Source organism: Pteropus medius, unplaced genomic scaffold (genome assembly GCF_902729225.1).
Source record: "Pteropus medius unplaced genomic scaffold, Ma_sr-lr_union100, whole genome shotgun sequence".
Taxonomy (NCBI): domain Eukaryota; kingdom Metazoa; phylum Chordata; class Mammalia; order Chiroptera; family Pteropodidae; genus Pteropus; species Pteropus medius.
In genome coordinates, this window is record NW_024352783.1 from 309,879 (window position 1) to 329,128 (window position 19,250).

Consider the following 19,250-nt stretch of genomic DNA (forward strand, 5'->3'; position numbering starts at 1 on the left):
CTCAGGCACCCCACCCCCCAAAACCAGCCTTTTCTTTGGGGCATGACTTTTTCCGGGGAGGGGAACAAAATTGGGTTGTAGAAACGTTTTTCTCTTTTCTTGGTTTCTTTTTCTTGCAAACAAATTTTGCTTTTTTTGGCTTATTTTTTGGCTTATTTTTCACTTTCCCCACCCTCCCTTTTCCTGCTTTCTCCTCCCTCCCATCCACCCTCCCTGACCCCCATCTTTCCCCAAATTGTCTTTCTCTGTTTTTGTGTTTGAGGGTCCCCGTTAGCTCACAAAGCGTGGCGAGAGGAAGTGACAGCTCAATCCATGCCAGACACAGTGATTTAAAATCCCGCATGCTGCATGTGTTGCTGATAAAACAAGGGGGGGGGGGGGGGGGGGGGGGGGGGGGGGGGGGGGGGGGGGGGGGGGGGGGGGGGGGGGGGGGGGGGAAGAAGAAGAATGAAGGACAGTATATGTATATTCACAACCATATCACTATAATGCCTGCAATACCCTCAAAATACATCAGTTGTTCTTAACTAAAAGCGAAAAAAAAAAAATTTATTGTAATAATTCGTGGAAAAAGAATGTAATGAACAGAAAGAAATTTGAACTAATGTTGGAACCACTAGAAAATATATGTGAAAAACCCTCATCATATATATATTAAAATAATGAAAGAAAAAAGTCAGTGGAGATCTCAGAACTTCTATAAAGAGATGGATCAAAATGTTTGATTTGACAAATTGGACTATTTAAGACAACAGAGTCTTTTCCTTTGCCCAAAAAATAATTCATTTCCCAGAATAAAACAAAATTGAAAAAAAATTAAATTTAGTAGTAATTCAGCCTAGCAGAAACAGTGCAAAAAAACCTATTCTGTTCAAGAAAAAGCCTGTAATAGATCTTAAGAAAAGTGACATTTAAGTAAATTAAGAATTACAGAGAAATTTTGAAAAATAGAGACCCAATATCTTGAAGTTTCTACAAATTTGAAAAAAAATGCAAAAGAACTTTTTTTTCTTTTTTCTTTCCAAATGGATCTTTCTTTTTTTTTTTTCTTTTCTTGTTGAATCAGCCCGGAGAGCTTCTTGCTTTTTGGTTGTTGTTTTTTTCTTTCTTCTTTCTTGATCCTGTTTTTTGTTGTTGGTTTTGAATTCTTGCCCCAGCCACCCTTCCTGTTCTTTCCCTTTCTGACTCCCCTCCCCCTATAATGGGAGTGGAGGTGTTGGGTGGGGAAGAGGAGGTAACTGAGGACCTTTAGGACAGGACCTTGGAGGGAAGGATACTTCAGCCCGAACTGCTGGAAGGCCACTGGAGGTTCAGGAACAAAGGGAAGAACAGGATTTGGGGAGTTCACAGAAGGGGAACTGAGAGGGGAACAGAAGGTGGCAGAGAAGATCCTAAGACACAAGAGACAGAAAGCTGCCTGTGGGGGGTGGTAGGGAGTGTCTTAGTGACCTATTGGTTGACCTGGCTGGAAGAAAGTTTCTGCCAGGTTGAGGGAGGCAGGCAGAGGTATAGAGACCAGCTGTGGAGGCCTAGGGCTGGTTCTTGTTTGCTGAGTGCCCAGGCTGGTCAGAGATTGCAGGTGTCAAGAAAGAGGAAGGCCTGTAGGCCAGAGGTGACCCCAACCCTGGTGCTATGGTGAATCATGGAGGGGCTTCAGGGTACTTGCTATAGCCTTGGGGACTATGACAAGCCCTCTGAGACTCCCACCCTTTTCTGGAGTTAGTCACCCTTCAGTCCAGTCTGGAGTGCCATGTGGCAGTGATTATGGAATTCTTTTGGACATGACAAGAGAGGGATCTGGTGCAGAACCCAGGGCTCAGGTCAGTTTGGTGGGGTCCAAGACTAGAGAGCTGCACCCTGTCTTCATTAAACAGAATCTTTCCTACCCTGCCTCCTTCTGCCACAATAATTAGTCTGGGGGTTGCCATGGTGACTAGGGAGGTGACCTAGAAAGGAATTAGGGCGGGGAGGAGACCAAGCCCCTAGGGACCCTAGGGCCTGGCACCCCCTCAGCCACAGACCAGGCTACCATGTGGAGCTGAGGCCCAAGGCCTAAGTCTGAGGAAAGTCCAGGACCCTCCCAGCATCTTTAGCTCTTAGTGCCAGCCTTGGGAGCTCACTCTTCCTAGGAGCAGGAAGGAGATTTACTGTGCGTGGCGGGGAGGGGGTCCCTGGATCCAGCAGATGCCCTGAGGAGGGCCACCTCCCACCCCTGTCTCTGTTTGGCTTCTTGGAAGCTCTGCCTGGCATTTAGAGAAGTGCTGTGGGGCAGACTGGCAGGAGGTGGGGAGGGACCTTCTGCCAGGGCTAGCTGGGGAGGGAGGAGGGGAATCCGGTCTTGCCCCCCAGGGACAGGAGTGACATGTCCCCTGAGCTCTGGGCTGGTCTTCAGCAGGCCTGGGAGCTAGGCAGTGCTGCTTCTGGTCTCACTATGTCCTTGTTCCCTGCTCCCTGGCCCACCCACCCATCCCCTCCCCACACAGATATCCGGGATTCTGGGAAGAAGCCGGTGATGCTGTTTCTGCACGGCGGCTCCTACATGGAGGGCACTGGGAACATGTTCGATGGCTCCGTCCTGGCCGCCTATGGCAACGTCATTGTAGCCACGCTCAACTATCGTCTTGGGGTGCTCGGTGAGGGTGGGCAGCCAACTCTAGGGGCTGGAGTCTGGGAGCGGGGTGTGATGGGAGGGGTTCCTTTAAGCTCAGCAGCAGCAGAATGGCTTCTGGGCTGGATTGAGCTGCCCAGATAAGGGACAAGATGCTGTAACACCCCCAGAAAGCCTCCCTTTCTTCCTCTACCTCCAGGTTTTCTCAGCACCGGAGACCAGGCTGCAAAAGGCAACTATGGACTCCTGGACCAGATCCAGGCCCTGCGCTGGCTCAGTGAAAACATTGCCCACTTTGGGGGTGACCCCGAGCGTATCACCATCTTTGGGTCTGGGGCAGGGGCCTCCTGTGTCAACCTTCTGATCCTCTCCCACCATTCAGAAGGTACGAGCAATCTCTTCAGCCTTTCTCATACCCCTGAACCTACCAGGTTTTCCTTCTCTCGGGCTGATAGTGCCCAGCCTGAAACCTGCCTGTCCCACCAGGGCTATTCCAGAAGGCCATTGCCCAGAGTGGCACTGCCATTTCCAGCTGGTCTGTCAACTACCAGCCACTCAAGTACACACGACTGCTGGCAGCTAAGGTGGGCTGTGACCGGGAGGATAGTGCTGAAGCTGTGGAGTGTCTCCGCCGAAAGCCTTCCCGGGAGCTGGTGGACCAGGATGTACAGCCCGCCCGGTATGGGTATAGTGGTGGGAGAGGGCTGGGTCCAGGACTTCACTCTCCTTGCTGGTTCCAAGGATGTTGAGGGGGAGAGGTGCCCACAAGCATTTTATTTGGAAAGGAGAGGTGGGCTTCAGGGCTCTCTAGAGGCCCTGCCTTCTTCTCTTGGAAGCCTTCCCTAAGTGGGGTTGCCCAAATAGAGCAAGTATGCACAAGGTGCCAGGAAGTGCTTCAGGGAAGACTTCCCAACAGGCAAGTGCCCTGAAGGACTCATAGATGAGATTTTAACTCTAATCTGTGGAAGAAAGGTCTTTTGGGCGGAGGGCTCACTAGGCTATGAGCCGAGAGGAGGCCAGTGAACAGGTGATGAGACCTTGCCACCTTCTCCCCAGCTACCACATCGCCTTTGGGCCCGTGGTGGATGGTGACGTCGTCCCGGATGATCCTGAGATCCTCATGCAGCAGGGAGAATTCCTCAACTATGACATGCTCATCGGTGTCAACCAAGGAGAGGGCCTCAAGTTTGTGGAGGACTCAGCAGAGAGTGAGGACGGTGTATCCGCCAGCGCCTTTGACTTTACAGTCTCCAACTTTGTGGACAACCTGTATGGCTACCCGGAGGGCAAAGATGTGCTGCGGGAGACCATCAAGTTTATGTACACAGATTGGGCTGACCGGGACAATGGTGAGATGCGACGCAAGACCCTGCTGGCGCTCTTTACTGACCACCAGTGGGTGGCACCAGCCGTGGCCACCGCCAAGCTGCATGCTGACTACCAGTCCCCTGTCTACTTTTACACCTTCTATCACCACTGCCAGGCTGAGGGCCGGCCCGAGTGGGCAGATGCAGCACATGGGGATGAGCTTCCCTATGTCTTCGGTGTGCCCATGGTGGGTGCCACTGATCTCTTCCCCTGCAACTTCTCTAAGAATGATGTCATGCTCAGCGCCGTGGTCATGACCTACTGGACCAACTTCGCCAAGACTGGGTGAGGGCCAGAGGGGCTGGGTGGGCCATCCTGAAAGCCAAGGCACACACACCCTCCATCCTCAGCTCCTTCTTTTTCTCACTCTCTCACAAGGCCATCATCCCTCCATTAATGCACTCTTACTCTTGCCTTCTCGACTCAGACACCTGCTGAATACCTTCTCTGTGCCAGACACTGAGTTGCGTGTTGGAGATTCAGCAGAGTTACAGAGAGGTCCCTGTCCTTTTTGGGGGTGGACTCACTAGGTGGCTTTGGCTCCATATCTGTCTCTCCTTCCCTCCCTTGCCTACCTACCCTCTTTCTTTCTTCCCCCTGTGCTCTGCCCTCTGACTGCTTCCATCTGTGTCTGAGTGTGTGTAAGGATTTGTGTCTGTTTGTCTCTTTATTGCTGTCACTAAGTCTCTCTTAAAATCCATTCATATCTTTCCTTTTCCCTTTGCATTCTTTGATCGGTTTGCTTTTTGCTTGCTGATTTCACCCTGGCTGCCTCTCACGTGTCTTTGTCTCTCTCTTTCTATATGTCTCTATTTCACTCAGTCTCAGCCTCTGCCTCTCTCACTAGCTATCTCTTTGTTGTCTCTGCCAATCTGTCCCTCTGTCATCTCTAGCTGTCTCTGGCAGTCTGTCTCTATCTCTGTTTGTGTCTTTGTCCCTGTCTCTGGTAGTTTCTCTCTTTGTGTTCATCTCTGTCTCTCTGCCTCTTTTTTTCTGACTTTCATTCTTGTCTCCATGGCTCTCAGCATCTCTGTCTGTCCCCTCCCCATTCCTCTCCCACCCTTCCACATCTGTTGGAGCCTCACCCTCACTGCTCCTTTCCCTGCCCTCCTGTGCCCACAGCGACCCCAACCAGCCAGTGCCACAGGACACCAAGTTCATCCACACCAAGCCAAACCGCTTCGAGGAAGTGGTATGGAGCAAGTTCAACAGCAAGGAGAAGCAGTACCTGCACATTGGGTTGAAGCCACGTGTGCGTGACAACTACCGCGCCAACAAGGTGGCTTTCTGGCTGGAGCTTGTGCCCCACCTGCACAACTTGCACACAGAGCTCTTCACCACCACCACACGCCTGCCTCCCTATGCCACGCGCTGGCCGCCTCGCCCACCCCCTGGTGCCCCAGGCACACGCCGGCCCCCACCACCTGCCACCCTGCCACCGGAACCTGAGCCCGAGCCAGGCCCCAGGGCCTATGACCGCTTCCCCGGGGACTCCCGGGACTACTCCACAGAGCTGAGCGTCACTGTGGCTGTGGGCGCCTCCCTCCTCTTCCTCAACATTCTCGCCTTTGCTGCCCTCTACTACAAGCGGGACCGGCGGCAGGAGCTGCGGTGCAGACGGCTCAGCCCTCCAGGTGGCTCAGGCTCTGGTGTGCCTGGTGGGGGCCCCTTGCTCCCCGCCACTGGCCGAGAGCTACCACCAGAAGAAGAGCTGGTGTCACTTCAGCTAAAGCGGGGTGGTGGTGTTGGGGCGGACCCTGCTGAGGCTTTGCGCCCCGCCTGCCCACCCGACTACACCCTGGCCCTGCGCCGGGCACCAGACGATGTGCCTCTGTTGGCCCCTGGGGCCCTGACCCTGCTACCCAGCGGCTTGGGGCCACCACCTCCCCCGCCGCCACCCTCCCTCCATCCCTTTGGGCCCTTCCCTGCCCCTCCTCCCACCGCTACCAGCCACAACAACACACTACCCCACCCCCACTCCACTACCCGGGTATAGGGGGCAGCTTGGGGGGGGCCCTCCTTCCCAGCCCTCCCGCTCGCAGGAAGTGCCACTTGGAAGGCAAGGAAGAGGACTTGGCAACAGGCTTTTCTCTTGTGGAGTTTTCACATGTCGAGAAGCATTAGGTGGAAATGGGTTTCCTCACAGGGATGCGTGTTTCTCCCATGCAGAGAGGCCCATTCTCTTCTCTGGACCTGGGCTTTTGAACAACTGGGGGGGCATTTGTCTCCTCTATTGGGACACCAGTCTTCGATGTGTGGAAGCGTGGAAGAATTTTCCCACGCGAAGGTGTACTTTCTCACTAGGGGGTGTGTTTTCCCATGTGCAGGGTAAGGTTTTTTTTGCCACCCTGGACACATGTTGGCCCCCTCAAAGAATTTCTGTGGGAATTTAAACCTCAGAATCATGTTCCCTCATGCCTTCTCCCATCTATTCCCTTCCCCCTACCCCATGGAGACCCTGGAAGTGGTGTGTTCACATATAGTCACATATAGTGACCCTTGGCCACCAGAAAAGCAAGAGTGGTACCTGGAATGTATTGAGGAAATCATAGCCACCCATTCCCTGCCCCCCCCATCTGGCAGAGCATGTTAAGCCCCCGTGGCACAAGTCAGGTGAAGCGCGTTTTGCTGGGTAAGCCTCACCTTCTACAGATGACAGACACAGAATCCATGCCAGGGGGTTGGGAGATCCATGCATCCCTGTGCTGTTTGGGAACTTGTTTTCCCATGGGTCCAGGGCACATTTCTCCGAGTGGAAACATGTTCTTGCATGTGGATGTGTGTTTTCCCATGCAGATGGTCCCTTTCTTTCCAGCATTTCCCTGCATCCCCCAGCACTTAATGCCTCCTGACACAACAGGTGGAAACAGACTTCAAATTGACAGAAGCTGAGGGGGATGTATAAACCCTGAAGGGAGAGCTCTGCATCTCCTTTCCCCAGAAATGATGGGTTGGGGGTCTGGGGCATGGGATCTGCCACATACTAGAGGCCATGCATGTTTGACCAAAGCCCTCACTGGGGTCTGAGGATAGCCTTTCCCTCAGTCCTCAGACCATTGCTCATTCGTGCCAAACTGGGTAGCTGAGTTTGGGGGAAAGAAACCCCAAAATGTGCCAAGGATTCCCCAGTCCTGAGGCAGAGCAGGTAAACGTGGAGGCAGATGGGATATGGGGGAGGGGGAGGGGGAGGTGGCAGCTAAAGGGGTCCCACATGAGTTTATCTTCACCATCTCTCATTCCTCCCTCTCTGTCTCAGTTTTCCTTTCCCCCATTTCTATCTCCCTCTTTGAAGCCACCCAATGTCTGTGTTAGACCAGCTTCTACCCTTAGCTGACCACTCCCTTTGACATGCCTCCTCTTTTCTCAGCTGTCAAAGGTTAAAGAACGCAGTGGTGGAGAGGAGGAAAGCAGGGAAGAAAGGCTTCAGGGGACAGTTTGGGGAGAGAATGAGATCAGCTGTGCTGAGGAACAAATGGAGGGGGCAGTGGAGAACTGGGCTTGGGTAAACACCAGCAGGAAGTATTTGAAAAGACATATGTAAGGTGACTTCCCAGAGGGCACTTGAGAAAGGATTTGAGTCTACGGGAAAAAGAATCATGTCAGGAAGAAAGGGACACTAGTGGAGAAGGAGAGAATCCTCATCTGCTGTCATTTTGTGGGTTGTTAGTGCCAAACTTGAGTAGGGGCTGGGGTGCTGTCTTCCATTGACACCCAGATCCAGAATCCCTGGTCTTGGCTCCCCAGAACTTGACTGTCCCTTCTCCCACCTTCACCCATGGAAACATCATTCTTTCCTACCCCTTCTGCCTAGTCTGGTTCCTCTCCAAATAGCCATGCCCTCTAAATGCTAGGGACCTGGGCCCTGAATCCTATAGACAGATGCCCCCCAAATTGGGGCATGGGAGAGGGGCTGGGGGACCCCATGATTCAGCCACGGACTCCAATGCCCAGCTCCTCTCCCTAGAACAATTCCCTGACAATCCCATGTCCCCACCCTTTGAGGCTCTGTACACATTTTTAAACCTGGCAAAAGATGAAGAAAATATTGTAAATACAAAAGTTTAACTGTTAGTTTTGCCTGCTGTGATGTTAGGAGGTGGGGACAAGGGGCTCCGAAAAAATAAGCCTTGGGGAAATGAGTATACTGATGAGGGAGGAAGAGGGGGTCTTCACTCAAATCCCTTTTCAGAGATCTGAGAAGAAGTGGGAGTGGGTGCTGGGTAAGGTTGCCATGGTAATGGGGCTGTTTGGAAAGTTAAGATCAGGACCCACGTCTAAAGAGGATGAAGCCTGGTGTAGTGAAGGACCAAAGGGGCTGATGGATACAGACACCAGACAGGCCAGAGGGCCTAGGGAGCTGGTCCAGGTGGCTGGCTGCAGGAGAAGCATGCAAGGTAAAGGGCTTGGCTGGCCCCTGCCAAGGTCTGGGCCCAAGACTCTACCTCTTGGCACATTGTGAGGGAGAGCCCCAGCATCATTGTGACCCGCTTACCCCCAGGAGCCTCCGGGACAGGCAGGCGGCTTGGTAGGTACTGTGGCACAGTGGGCTGGGGGCCTAAGGGCCCCGGTGGCCCTAGGGACCCCCATGGCCATGATTGAGCGGCCACGGCCCGGGTGGGCCTCATATCACAGCCCCAACGCCAACAATTGCCAGGATCTGGGCAACTCCATCCTGTTGCTGCTGGGCCTCATCATCTGCATTAACATTGGCATCAATATGGTGACGCTGGTCAGGGCGGGGCCGGGTGGGAGGGTGCTGGCAGGATGGCCGGGAGGCAGGCCTGGTGGCCAGGGCTTGCCTGGAGTCACTGTGTCCTCCCCTCCAGCTCTGGCATAGACTCCGTGGCTTCTTACACCACATGTTCTGCTATATTGTTTGTGAGAAAGGTAAGTGGGGCCTGGGGTTGGGGAATAGGAGGGGCAGATACCAGGCATTCTAGCCCTGACCCTAAGTTGGCCCCATTTCCCCAGCTCTCCCCTCTCAGATGCTATAACTCTGCAGTTATAGCATCTGTATATAGCCCACCTCTCCACCCCACAGGAGCCAGTCTCCCTACCCCAGCCTCTCACCTCTCTTGATCCACAGAAGCTTCTAAGTCACCCTCACCTGGGAAGAAGACCCAACCCCTAAAGCAGAGCTCCCCTGCAGTCCACCTTCGATGCACTATGGACCCTGTGAAAATGACCGTGACCCCCCCACCCACTCGCCGCCATCGCCGTCGAGGTTCATCAGCACGCCGTGCCCACCGCCCAGTCGCCTGGGCCCCTGACACTGACGACGAGAAGCCCCCATATCGGTACCCGGAAACCTGCTCCCACAACTGGGATTGCCCTGCAGACTGGGAAGGCTTCCAATCCACCCAGGGGTTCTGGGCTGCTTGGGCCCAGGATGCTGTGGAGCCGCCTCCCCAGACCATCCGCTTCCAGCAGACAACAGAGGGAAGGCCCCTCAAAAGAGAGATGCTGTCAGAGCTGGGCCTAGAGGCCTATGTGTACCCTGTAAACCCCCCACCCCCAGGTCCACAGGTCCTGAGCCACAAGAACAGTGGAAAGGGAGTGGCAGGGGCTGAGGGGAAGCAGGAGCAGTGCTCGCTGGCCACGCCAGCTCCACCAGCCCCACTACCTATTCAGGGCCCAGCAATAGTCCCAGATATCCGCCGGCACCGCTCCTCAGGCCGCATAATGTATGATGCCCGTGATGTGAGGCGGCGGCTTCGGGAGCTGACCCGGGAGGTAGAGGCCCTGTCCCACTGTTACCCTTTGGCCTCCGGATCTAGCACTGCTGAGGGGATGGGCAAGGACTGGGTATATGGTCCCCTGACAGAGAGGTGACTGGGAGAATAAAAAATAAAAAAAAAAAGAAGAAGTGGTTTGTGGTGGTATGGGGGGTGCCAGGGCCCATATAGTACCCAGAAGCCCTGTTTGCTAAGGGAATTATCTCTCTAACAACAGGGCCTAAAGAATCCTGAGGAACTTCATCAACCTCTTGGTCTCAACCTCACCATCAACCCCGTCCTCAGCCCTTTTCCAGGTCCTTCTTGATTCCAAAGTTCCCATTTGTCTCTACCCTGCTTTCTTAGTGCCCAGAGAAGGCCCCCTAATCCCACCCCACATCCCCAGAGAGTCCTGCACTAGAGGGGAGACCTTCAAACCCATGGACCTAGCCCCTCAAAGTTCTGGTTCCTGCCAGAGCTTAGGTTTAGGCTACAGCTACAGGTACAGTGTGGTTCCTTCTTAATCCCTGGTTTATTTGAGTTAGGGACTGCTGAAGGTGAAGATAGGCAAGCTCTCACAGTTCCCCAATCAGAACTTGAATTTCCTGTACCCTTGAGCAAGCTTGAAGCAGAGGATGAAATATTGGGGTCACTCTCAAGGGCTGCATCATCACAACATCACAGTACTCTGTGACCTCACTCTTCTGATTCATACCTCCACATCACAGATGAGAAGACTGAGGCTCAGAGAGGCCAAATGACTTATTCATGGTCACATGGACATAGGCTGGGATCAATTTCACAGTCTCAGATGCTCCATCCTCTTGCTTCCACAAGTAGATTCCTATTGCCACTGAATCAGCCTGGCCCATGAGAGTTTACCACCTTTCTCAGTTTGCTATGTGAACACATCAGAATATTTCATCCACTAGAGAGCAGGGAAACTCAGGCCCTAACCTACTCCTAGACAACTGAAGTCATGCACATGCATGCAATCACACAACTAGGGAACAAGGAGCCATGTGTGTACATGCACCCAGGCTGAAGGAGATGGACCTCACCTTCATACCACATGGGTACTTGGAATGTGAGCAGACAGGCCTTCTGTGAATCACCATGTTTCTCTATTCATTTTCATTCAACCAACATCGTTGATTGATTGAAACTGATTCCATTCAGTGGGTATGTACTGAGCAGCTACTATGTATTGATGAGAAATGCTCACTGGCTGTTCCTCTATTTCTAAGCTGAGTTGTTCACTGTGCAAACAAATGACTTGTGGTCCCCAAGGCACCTCTTTTGCAAGAACCTAGTGATGAACCTGGTTTAAATCGAAGACTCCTATTGTCATATCAACAATTACATCTATTTTGTGCTTTGTGAATTTCATGTAATTTTCTTAAGGTGGCAGCTCACAGTTTTTCAACTTGGAAAGGTGGCTCAGTGGGAGAGCAGTTGGTCAAGGAGAGAAACCAAGTGGTCTCTGGCAGAGGCAGCAATCTCAGCATGGTAGAAATCAGTCTTGCTCTGAAGTGAAGGGGCTAATGGGCTCAGTGACCACCACCACCTTGGGCTGAAATCCCTGGCCAGAGAGGGGTGGGTAGGGTGGATGCTAAAAGTATTATGACTGGGAAATGGACAGGACAGGGAGAGAATGGTACAGCAAGGTGAACTCAGAGGGGACTCTTGCTGTCACCCATCCATCCATCACCCTAGATGGTAGCCCCAAGAAGGTATGGGTGGGGAGTACCAATAGGCTATACAAGCTGCCATAATATCTCAAAAGAACAATGAAATAGAAGAAATCCTTACGCATGATTCAATCCCTATGAAGACTGTCTCACTATAGTAGCTACCATATTTTCAAATCGGAATCAGGTGTCCAGTTAAGCAAGCTCCTATGGAGACAAAGGGACAGACTGAACTCTAGGATATCTGGGAACTAGGCCAAGGGCAGAGATATCATATAAAATGCCAGCCAAATGAATAAAAGAGCTGCCACCTCTGCATTGTGACTCCCGCCAACATGCCTCATTATGACCCGTCTCCCTCACCAGCTGGCAGGTGTTTCCAGGTCCTGGCATGAGTGCAGTGTGGGTTGGGGCTGGTGGGGGGGGGTGGCCCAGGTGGCCCTAGAACCCCCCCACCATGGAAAACCAGCTCTGGTATAACACCCTGGGGTGCTGCAATCAATACCAAGAAAGTCCCCAGGATGCCGAGGACTTCCTACTTCTGCTGCTGGGCCTCATCATTCTTGTCAACATTGGAATCAATGTGGTAACTGTGGTCAGTGATGGCTGTGGACCCTAAGGGTTAAGAGAGCTGAGGGTGGGAGCCAGTTGTGGCCTGTACCTTCACCTGCAAGAGCAGTCTTGGCTGAGAGGGGTATGGGGGTTGGAGGTAGAGAGCTTGGCCTTCACTCCCACCCCACTCCACTCCACCCTCAGATGTGGCATGGGCTCCAGAATGCTTTAGACAAGATGATCAATTGGATTAATCAGAAAGGTAAGTATGGTAGCTAGAGCTGTAGGGGATGCCCCAATCCCCTCTGCTACCACCATAGCCCTAGAAACCCAGCATGCCCAACCCTGAACTCTTCTGACAATTGCCCTGCCCTCATGGACTCTTGCCTCCCACAGAAGAAAACTCACAAGCTTGTGAAAGTTCCCCAAAAGATGCCCCAGCCAAAGCCCAAGATGTCCACATCCACTGCACCCTGGACCCTGTAGAAGTGAAGATGGCTCGGCCCACTTGCTGCTATTCTTCCTCCTATCATCATCTTCACAACCGCAGCCGCCGCCGCCACCGTAACCGCCACCACCGCCACCCCTGCAGCCACCAGAAGAGTCCGAAGAACCACAAACAATTCTCTAACAACCACTCAGTCTTCCATAGTCCACATCACTGCCACAAGATGTCACAACTGCGGACAAGGCCCTCTTTTGACCTGGAGGACCTGGACTCCTTCCTAAAGGAAGAGGATGATCTGTCCTTCCCACATCCCAAGTACCCACGGGGGTACCGGGGAGGGCTCTACCAGCAAATGGGGCTGCCCTCCAATATGCGGCTGTGGGGCCGCCAGGGTGGGATCCTGGCCAGCCTGCCACCACCCTCTCTCTACTTGTCACCTGAGCTGCGCCGCATGCCCAAGCGTGTGGAGGCCAAGTCAGAGCTGAGGCTGCAGTCCTATGGGCCCCACTGCTCACAATCCCGCATCTGGGGCAATATGGACACTGAGCAGTGGACCTCATCTCCACCACCTCCCCGTCGGCTACCTCCTAACCCCTCCTGGGTCCCTGGAGGACACAGCCCTTACCCCTCAGGGGGCCAGCTACTGTATGATTCCTGGGATCGGCGGCGTGGTCTGGAGGGCTCTGAGCCTCCATCTGCACTGGTGCCCCGGGGTTCTCGGCCTGAGACCCGGGAGCGCTACTCCCCGCAGTCCCACCGTCGGAGCCTCCCCAGCCATGCTAATAGCCAGCCCAACCGCAGTCCCCACCCATCCACAGGACACTTGAGCTATACCTCCCGGGATCCCCATGAGGTACGGCGCCGGGCAGCAGAATGGGCTGAGGCACTGCCCACTCGGCACCCTCTGACCACATCCACCTCCCTCACTGTGTTGGGCGAGGCTTCATACCAACGGTCACTGGCTCCCAGCTCAGCCTTGCTCCCCCACTCCTCCCAGCCCCCGCCTGAAGTCCAGGCTACTGAGCCCTCCCCACCCCCACCCACCTTCATGCCACTCAGCCGGAGCCCGGGAGGCAATGCCAACTACCAGGTGTACGACAGCCTGGAGCTGAAGCGGCAGGTGCAAGAGAGCAGAGCACGGGCCAACTCGCTGCCACCACCTTCCAGCTCAGCCTCAAGGCCCTCTCTGCACAGAAGCCGAACTGGGAAACTTTGCTGACCAGCAGTAAAGTTTGCTAATGTGGGTGGTGAGGCAGGGCATGGAGAGAGGAATAAAGAGTCCAGGAAACACTGTAGTGGTCTGTGGCTAGGAAGCGTCACTCCTTCTGCCAATATGGATCTCTGCCCTTAGCTTCCTAAAATGAGAAGCCAGTGTTCTCTTGGCTTGAGGCTTCCCTTGGTTTAGTGGCCACAGTCCTGTCTACAGGCACTAAGATCTTTCAGCTAACGACTCCAAACCACTAGTCTCTGGGCACCTGCTCTCTGTGAGGCTCTCCTTGTCCCCAAAGGGGGCTCAGAGGCTTAGTTCCACACAAGAAGCTAAGATTACATTCCAGACCTAGGAGTTCCATATCTGGGCAGATCTAGGCCCACAGCTTAGTGAAGGGCAGGAAGAAGGCAAAGACTCTGGAGTCCAGCCAAGCCTTCCCCAGGGCTCTGAGGCCATGGTCTTCCCAGTCTCAGAAGTGGGCAAAGGGATGGGATGAGGGTGAGAGGGGAGGCGGACTGGCTTCCAGGCTGTCTGACCGTCCAGGCTCAAGTTACTCAAACCTGGTTACCAGGAAATGCCACCGTGGGCCTCCCTTTTCCTCCCCCTCCCTCATTGTGACCCCTATCCCCTGTTCCATTATGACCCAGTTCTCCCCCTCCCCCACCAGAGGAGTTTGGCTCCTAGCGAGTATATGGGGGCCAGGGGGCCCAGGTAGTCCTGGGACCCCCGGCCATGGGTGAGCGAGCCTACCACGGAGCCCCAGTGTGCTCTGGTACCAACCCCAGGAAGTGCCAGGACCTAGGAGACTCAATTCTTCTGATTCTGGGCAGCTTCATCTTGCTCAACGTGGGAATCAATGTGGTGACTCTGGTCAGGGCAGGGTCTGGGCAGCAGGGTTGGGGGAGCCTTGAGGTCTGAGGTGGGAGGGCTGCTGGGATGTGGCCAGATGAAGGTTGGACTTTAGGGCTCACCCTACTTCTGGACTCTCCTCTCCCCTGCTTCCCTCAGCTCTGGAGGCATCTGAAGAGCTCCTTGCGGATTCTTTTCCATCATTTTTTCCCCAAAGGTGAGTGGGCCTCAGCATGGGATCAAGGGGATGTGGGCCTGTCCCCTTCATTCCATCCCTGAACCCTCAGGAACCCAGGCCTTGTCTTATCCCACTTTTCCCTGCAGACAAGCAACCCAGCTGTATAGGCAGCCATCCCATGTGTATGCGCTGCTCCATGGATCCCAAGAACCTGTGCTCAAGAGTCTCTTCCCACTTCCATCATCGCCCAAGCTTCCTGCTCAGACGCCCTAACTACCTTGCCTCATGGATACCAGACACGAATGATGAGAAGGCTTCTAGGTGCTGCTGGATGCCGCCTCAATGTGGACATACTGGGGCTCCTGTGGAGACTCCATGGGGACTGTGGAAGGAAGGGATGATGGGAGCTGGGGAGGCACCTCAGGTTACAGCCTCAGAGGCCCAAGCCACCTTTATCTCCAGGCAAGAGACATCTTCCCAGTTCCCCAGGATGAGCAAGTTGGATACAGTTCCACTCCACTTGCCCCAAGAGAACAAGACTAAGACCCCAAACTATGACTCAGCCCATGCCCCAGCCCAGACCCAGACCCACTCCCCAGCCCACTCCACTGAGCACACTGCCTCCCAAGCCCAGACTGTCCCCAGCCCACCCTCCTGAGCACACCCCAGCCCAAGGCCAGACCGACTCCCCCAACCCAAACCCCCCGCCCCACCCAGGCCCATCTCCTCCCTGACCCACCCACCGCCCCCGCCCAATCACACACCCTGGGCAGCAGAGCCACCTCAGCCCACATGCTGGCAAGCCATCATCATGCCTTAGCCCACTCCTGGGGCCACTTGGCTTCAGATTTTGCCATACCCCAGCCAGCCTGGACTGGTAACCTCTCTCCTAAACATCCCAACCCTCTGTTCCCCTCTCCCCTAGCTTCTGCCCCTGTGACTGCTCCTGCTCCGGTCCCTGCACAGGCCTCTGTCCCAGTCATCTGCCTGCCCCCAACCCCTGCCCCAGCAGTGGTCATGGCTGTGACTACCACTCCAGTTTCTTCTCCTATTCCTGCCCCCACCCCTACCCACATCCTAACTCCTGCTCCCTCTACCCTGACTGCCTTCAGCCAAGGCCCCTCCACTGGTCATGTGGTCTATGATGCCCGCAGGGTAAAGCAGAACTTATTCCACGTTTGCCCCACTCAGAATGCTGGGTATTCCAGAAAGGACTTGGGTACCCTCTCCGGGCCCCAAGAGGGGCAGGGCCTGGTGAGCTCTGATACAGCTGAGCAGACATCAAAGCAACTTAGTGGGGACTCTGGCAAGCTCTCCACAGGATCCATACTGGGTTACCTGGAGTTGGAGAATATGGAATGGAAAATCTCAAATGATGCCAAAGACAAGTTCTTACAGTCCAAGACCTTCCCTTACTTCAGCTTCCATCCTTGCAGTTCTGAGGGGAAAAACACAGACTCCCAGGCTCCAGTTTATCCCAAATTCCTGGTCTACTCCAAGGATGCTTCACCTTCTCAACCTTGCTTTCATTCTCCAACCAGTGCTCAGAGCTCACTGTGCACCACTCCTCCACCATGTACTCTTTCTCTGCCTCTTGTTTCTCCCCGATCCTTTGGTCTTCATCAACCCATCAACCACCAGAAGCCCTCTTCTTCAATGCAAACCCCCACCTTTCCTCCAACCTCCAAGTCTCCTCAGTCCGTACCTTCCTCCCAGTTCCTCATCCCTCCCCAGTTCTCTGCCATTTCCCAATCCCCAGTCCAATCTCATCCCCCTGAACTTCATGAGAGTCTAGGCCTTAATGAAGAGGCTGGCCTCCAAAGGACTCCAGGCCCTTCAAAAGACTCTAGAGTTTCCAAGAACCCTGGTCTCACCCAAGATCCAGGCCTCCACAAGAACTCAGGCCCTGCTCAAGATCCAGGCTCATACAACCTTCCAGGCCTTACCCAACACCCTTATCTCTGCAAGAATTCAGGACCTTCCCAAGACTCCAGCCTTCACAAGGATCCAATCATTACCAAAGATACTGGCCCTCAAAAGAGCCTAGGTCTTCCTCAAGATGCAGGTATCTTTAGGAGCCCATGTCTCATCCAACCCTCTGACCTCTATAAGAACATAACATTTCCCCAAACTTCTGACATTCAGAGGAGCTCGGGCTTTATGCTAGACTCTGGAGTCTACATGAATCCAAAACGAAGCCAAGAGACTGTACTCTATGAAAGGCAAGATCTCTCCCAAACAACTGGCCTCCATAACAGCCCAGACCCTTCTCAAGATTCTGGAGGTTATAGGAGTATACATAATGCCCAAGATCCGAGAATCTCTAGGAATCTAGGCCTTATCCAAGATTCTGGCCCACAGAAGAATCCATGCCTTGCCCAAGACTCTGGAGTCAACAAGAGCTTGGGCCTTTCCCAGGAAACTGGTCTCCACAAAAGCCCAGGCTTTGTCCAAACCTCTGGTCTCCATAAGTGCTCAGGCCTCACCCAAGACTCAGGAGACTACAGGAATCCAGGCCTGACTCAGGATTCTGAACTTTATAAAAATCCAGGCCTTACCCAAGCCAATGAGGTCAAAAGGAGATGTGGTCTTACCAAAGACACTGGAATTTACAGGAGCCCAGAACACACCCAAGACCCTAACTTCCACAAGTACCCAAGAATTAATCAAGATCCTGGTCCTCATAAGGGCCCAGCCCTTATCCAAGACTCTGGCCTCCCCAAGACTCAAAGCCTTATCAAGGAATCGGGCCTCCACAAGGACTCATGCCTTATCCCAAATCCTGACCTCCACAAGAACCCAGGCCTTGTTCTAGGTACTGACTCTGTCCAAGTCTTGGGCCCATCTCAGACTCCAAAGTCCACACGGTCCCTGATTAAGTCATTTGTATCTGAGGAGACTCCTCGGAAGGAGGATGCAGAGCAGCATGTATTGTGGACTTCAGTCCCACTCAATCAGAACTGCTCTTCCAAGGCCCAGGTGATCTGCAATGACCTGCAAACCTTCTCAGAGGTACCTGTGCTAATTGAGCTACAACCATCCTCCCGGCGAGCAGGCAGCCAAGACTGGGTGCACCGCCCTGTGGACACAGTTCCTCCAGCCTGCCAGAACTATCGCCAAATGTCTGTGCCTCCCAAAATCAACCGGAAGACCCACTGTCCTGGGCCAGGCACCCGAGTAGGGCATGTAGTCTTTGATGCCCGCCAGAGACAGTTTGGAGTGGGCAGAGACAAGTGTGAAGCTCTATCTCCCAGGCGTCTTTGCCAAGAGGCATCCAGCAACTCAGTGGAGACCACCGCCGAGTGGGGATATCAGTGTGTGATGAAGCCCTCAGAAAAAGAGGGGACAAAGGTGCATCAAGAATAAAGAGGCGAGAGAAGTGTTCTGTGGTTGTTTGAGGACATCCACCCCAGCCCCATTCCTGATGCTGGCCACCCACAGGGCCTGATGAGGACTGGAACTATACTTTCCCCTGCTTCTCCTCCATAGTTGCAGAGCTAAACCTATTATCCCCAAGGTCCTAGAGCTGCATTTTCTAATACTGTAGCCAGTAGCCAAATATGGCTATTAGAATGTATATTAATTAAAATTAAATAAAATTTAAAATTCTATTCCTCCTTCTAATTATCTACATTTCAAGTGCTCAGTAACCATGAGTGGCTAGTGGCTACTGTATTGGACAGCACAGATTTAGAACATTTTCATCATTACGGAAAATCCTATTGGACACCAATGCTTTAGAGTTTAGAGGAACTCTCCTTTCTTTTGTCACCCATCCCCAGCATCTTCAAAACTCCCAGAGAGCCCAGAGAACTTAGTTCTTTTTAGGGTGCCTCATAGGCCACCCTCTGGGGAGGAGGTAAAATGTAAGGATACCCCAGTGCCTGATTAGCCCAGACTATGAGAATGAGCCCAGTCCTCAGTTTTCCTGATCTGGTCTCTTGGGCCACAACCAGATGTGTGGAAACCTACCTCCCCAGTTCTGGGCTGTGTCTTGGGGCTCTGAGTTGCTGAGGGAGAAGAGCTCTTTGTCAATGACCAGGAACTCCTGAGATCTGGGCTCCCCAAATTGAGCTCTGGATCTGGGGATCCCCTCCTTCACAGGACTCTGATTTTTCTAGGTGTCTCTGCTTAATTCTCTTGCCCATGGACTTAGGCCTATCTCACTCTGGAGATATTCCCTGGGGAAAGGGGGATGTAAGAAGTCTTGTTCCATCAATGGATTGGTCTGATCTGTGAGCCTGTGTCTGGTTTCCTATTTTTCTGTCTTAATATTCTGGCTCATAGTGTCATCGTTGACTTAAGCTGTATCTCTGATAGCATTGGTTACTGAAAACAATTTCCTTCTCCTGATAATTTCCCTTTGCCCTGCCCCAGCCCAACTGGAAGTTTCCTCTGGACTTGATTTTCAGTCCTGATAACTCTTCAGTGTACACATGAGTTGTGAGATTCCAAAGTGCTCTCCCTGCCACCACATGTGTGTCTGAGGTGGACATTACTAATATATGTCCATCTCCTGAGTCAGATGTCCATTCCTGGGTCACCTGTGTGTTTCTGCCTAGCACTGCCGCCAGGGATTCCAAGGAAAACTGCCCATCTGGGGAGCTCCTTTCTAACACCTCTCTGACCTTC

The 19,250-nt window shown here is 53.3% G+C and overlaps 4 protein-coding genes across 4 annotated transcripts; all 4 read left to right on the forward strand.

The window, feature by feature from the left end:
- The first annotated feature begins 2,464 nt into the window (after positions 1-2,464).
- Positions 2,465-6,490, forward strand: LOC120589657 (neuroligin-2-like). The gene is made up of 5 exons (XM_039847208.1): positions 2,465-2,633; positions 2,808-2,993; positions 3,095-3,287; positions 3,665-4,261; positions 5,099-6,490. Exons 1-5 carry the CDS (start codon positions 2,513-2,515, stop codon positions 5,970-5,972), a joined length of 1,971 nt encoding a protein of 656 aa, XP_039703142.1. The 5' UTR covers positions 2,465-2,512; the 3' UTR covers positions 5,973-6,490.
- A 61-nt stretch (positions 6,491-6,551) lies between these two features.
- On the forward strand, positions 6,552-10,078 carry SPEM1 (spermatid maturation 1). Its single transcript, XM_039847209.1, has 3 exons — positions 6,552-8,705; positions 8,803-8,863; positions 9,063-10,078. Exons 1-3 carry the CDS (start codon positions 8,562-8,564, stop codon positions 9,806-9,808), a joined length of 951 nt encoding a protein of 316 aa, XP_039703143.1. The 5' UTR covers positions 6,552-8,561; the 3' UTR covers positions 9,809-10,078.
- Positions 10,079-11,838: 1,760 nt separating this feature from the next.
- On the forward strand, positions 11,839-13,600 carry SPEM2 (SPEM family member 2). The gene is made up of 3 exons (XM_039847389.1): positions 11,839-11,976; positions 12,138-12,195; positions 12,333-13,600. Exons 1-3 carry the CDS (start codon positions 11,839-11,841, stop codon positions 13,598-13,600), a joined length of 1,464 nt encoding a protein of 487 aa, XP_039703323.1.
- Positions 13,601-14,323: 723 nt separating this feature from the next.
- On the forward strand, positions 14,324-17,984 carry SPEM3 (SPEM family member 3). Its single transcript, XM_039847390.1, has 4 exons — positions 14,324-14,461; positions 14,600-14,657; positions 14,765-15,255; positions 15,585-17,984. Exons 1-4 carry the CDS (start codon positions 14,324-14,326, stop codon positions 17,982-17,984), a joined length of 3,087 nt encoding a protein of 1,028 aa, XP_039703324.1.
- The last annotated feature ends 1,266 nt before the right edge of the window (positions 17,985-19,250 follow it).

Coding starts and splice junctions, on each gene's coding strand:
- LOC120589657 (XM_039847208.1), top strand. CDS start 2,513: ATGCTGTTTCTGCACGGCGGCTCCTACATGGAGGGCACTGGGAACATG. Junction 2,634..2,807: donor CTATCGTCTTGGGGTGCTCG/GTGAGGGTGGGC, acceptor CTCTACCTCCAG/GTTTTCTCAGCACCGGAGAC. Junction 2,994..3,094: donor CCTCTCCCACCATTCAGAAG/GTACGAGCAATC, acceptor CTGTCCCACCAG/GGCTATTCCAGAAGGCCATT.
- SPEM1 (XM_039847209.1), top strand. CDS start 8,562: ATGGCCATGATTGAGCGGCCACGGCCCGGGTGGGCCTCATATCACAGC. Junction 8,706..8,802: donor GCATCAATATGGTGACGCTG/GTCAGGGCGGGG, acceptor CCTCCCCTCCAG/CTCTGGCATAGACTCCGTGG. Junction 8,864..9,062: donor CTATATTGTTTGTGAGAAAG/GTAAGTGGGGCC, acceptor CTTGATCCACAG/AAGCTTCTAAGTCACCCTCA.
- SPEM2 (XM_039847389.1), top strand. CDS start 11,839: ATGGAAAACCAGCTCTGGTATAACACCCTGGGGTGCTGCAATCAATAC. Junction 11,977..12,137: donor GAATCAATGTGGTAACTGTG/GTCAGTGATGGC, acceptor CTCCACCCTCAG/ATGTGGCATGGGCTCCAGAA. Junction 12,196..12,332: donor CAATTGGATTAATCAGAAAG/GTAAGTATGGTA, acceptor CTCCCACAGAAG/AAAACTCACAAGCTTGTGAA.
- SPEM3 (XM_039847390.1), top strand. CDS start 14,324: ATGGGTGAGCGAGCCTACCACGGAGCCCCAGTGTGCTCTGGTACCAAC. Junction 14,462..14,599: donor GAATCAATGTGGTGACTCTG/GTCAGGGCAGGG, acceptor TGCTTCCCTCAG/CTCTGGAGGCATCTGAAGAG. Junction 15,256..15,584: donor CTGCCTCCCAAGCCCAGACT/GTCCCCAGCCCA, acceptor GTCCCTGCACAG/GCCTCTGTCCCAGTCATCTG.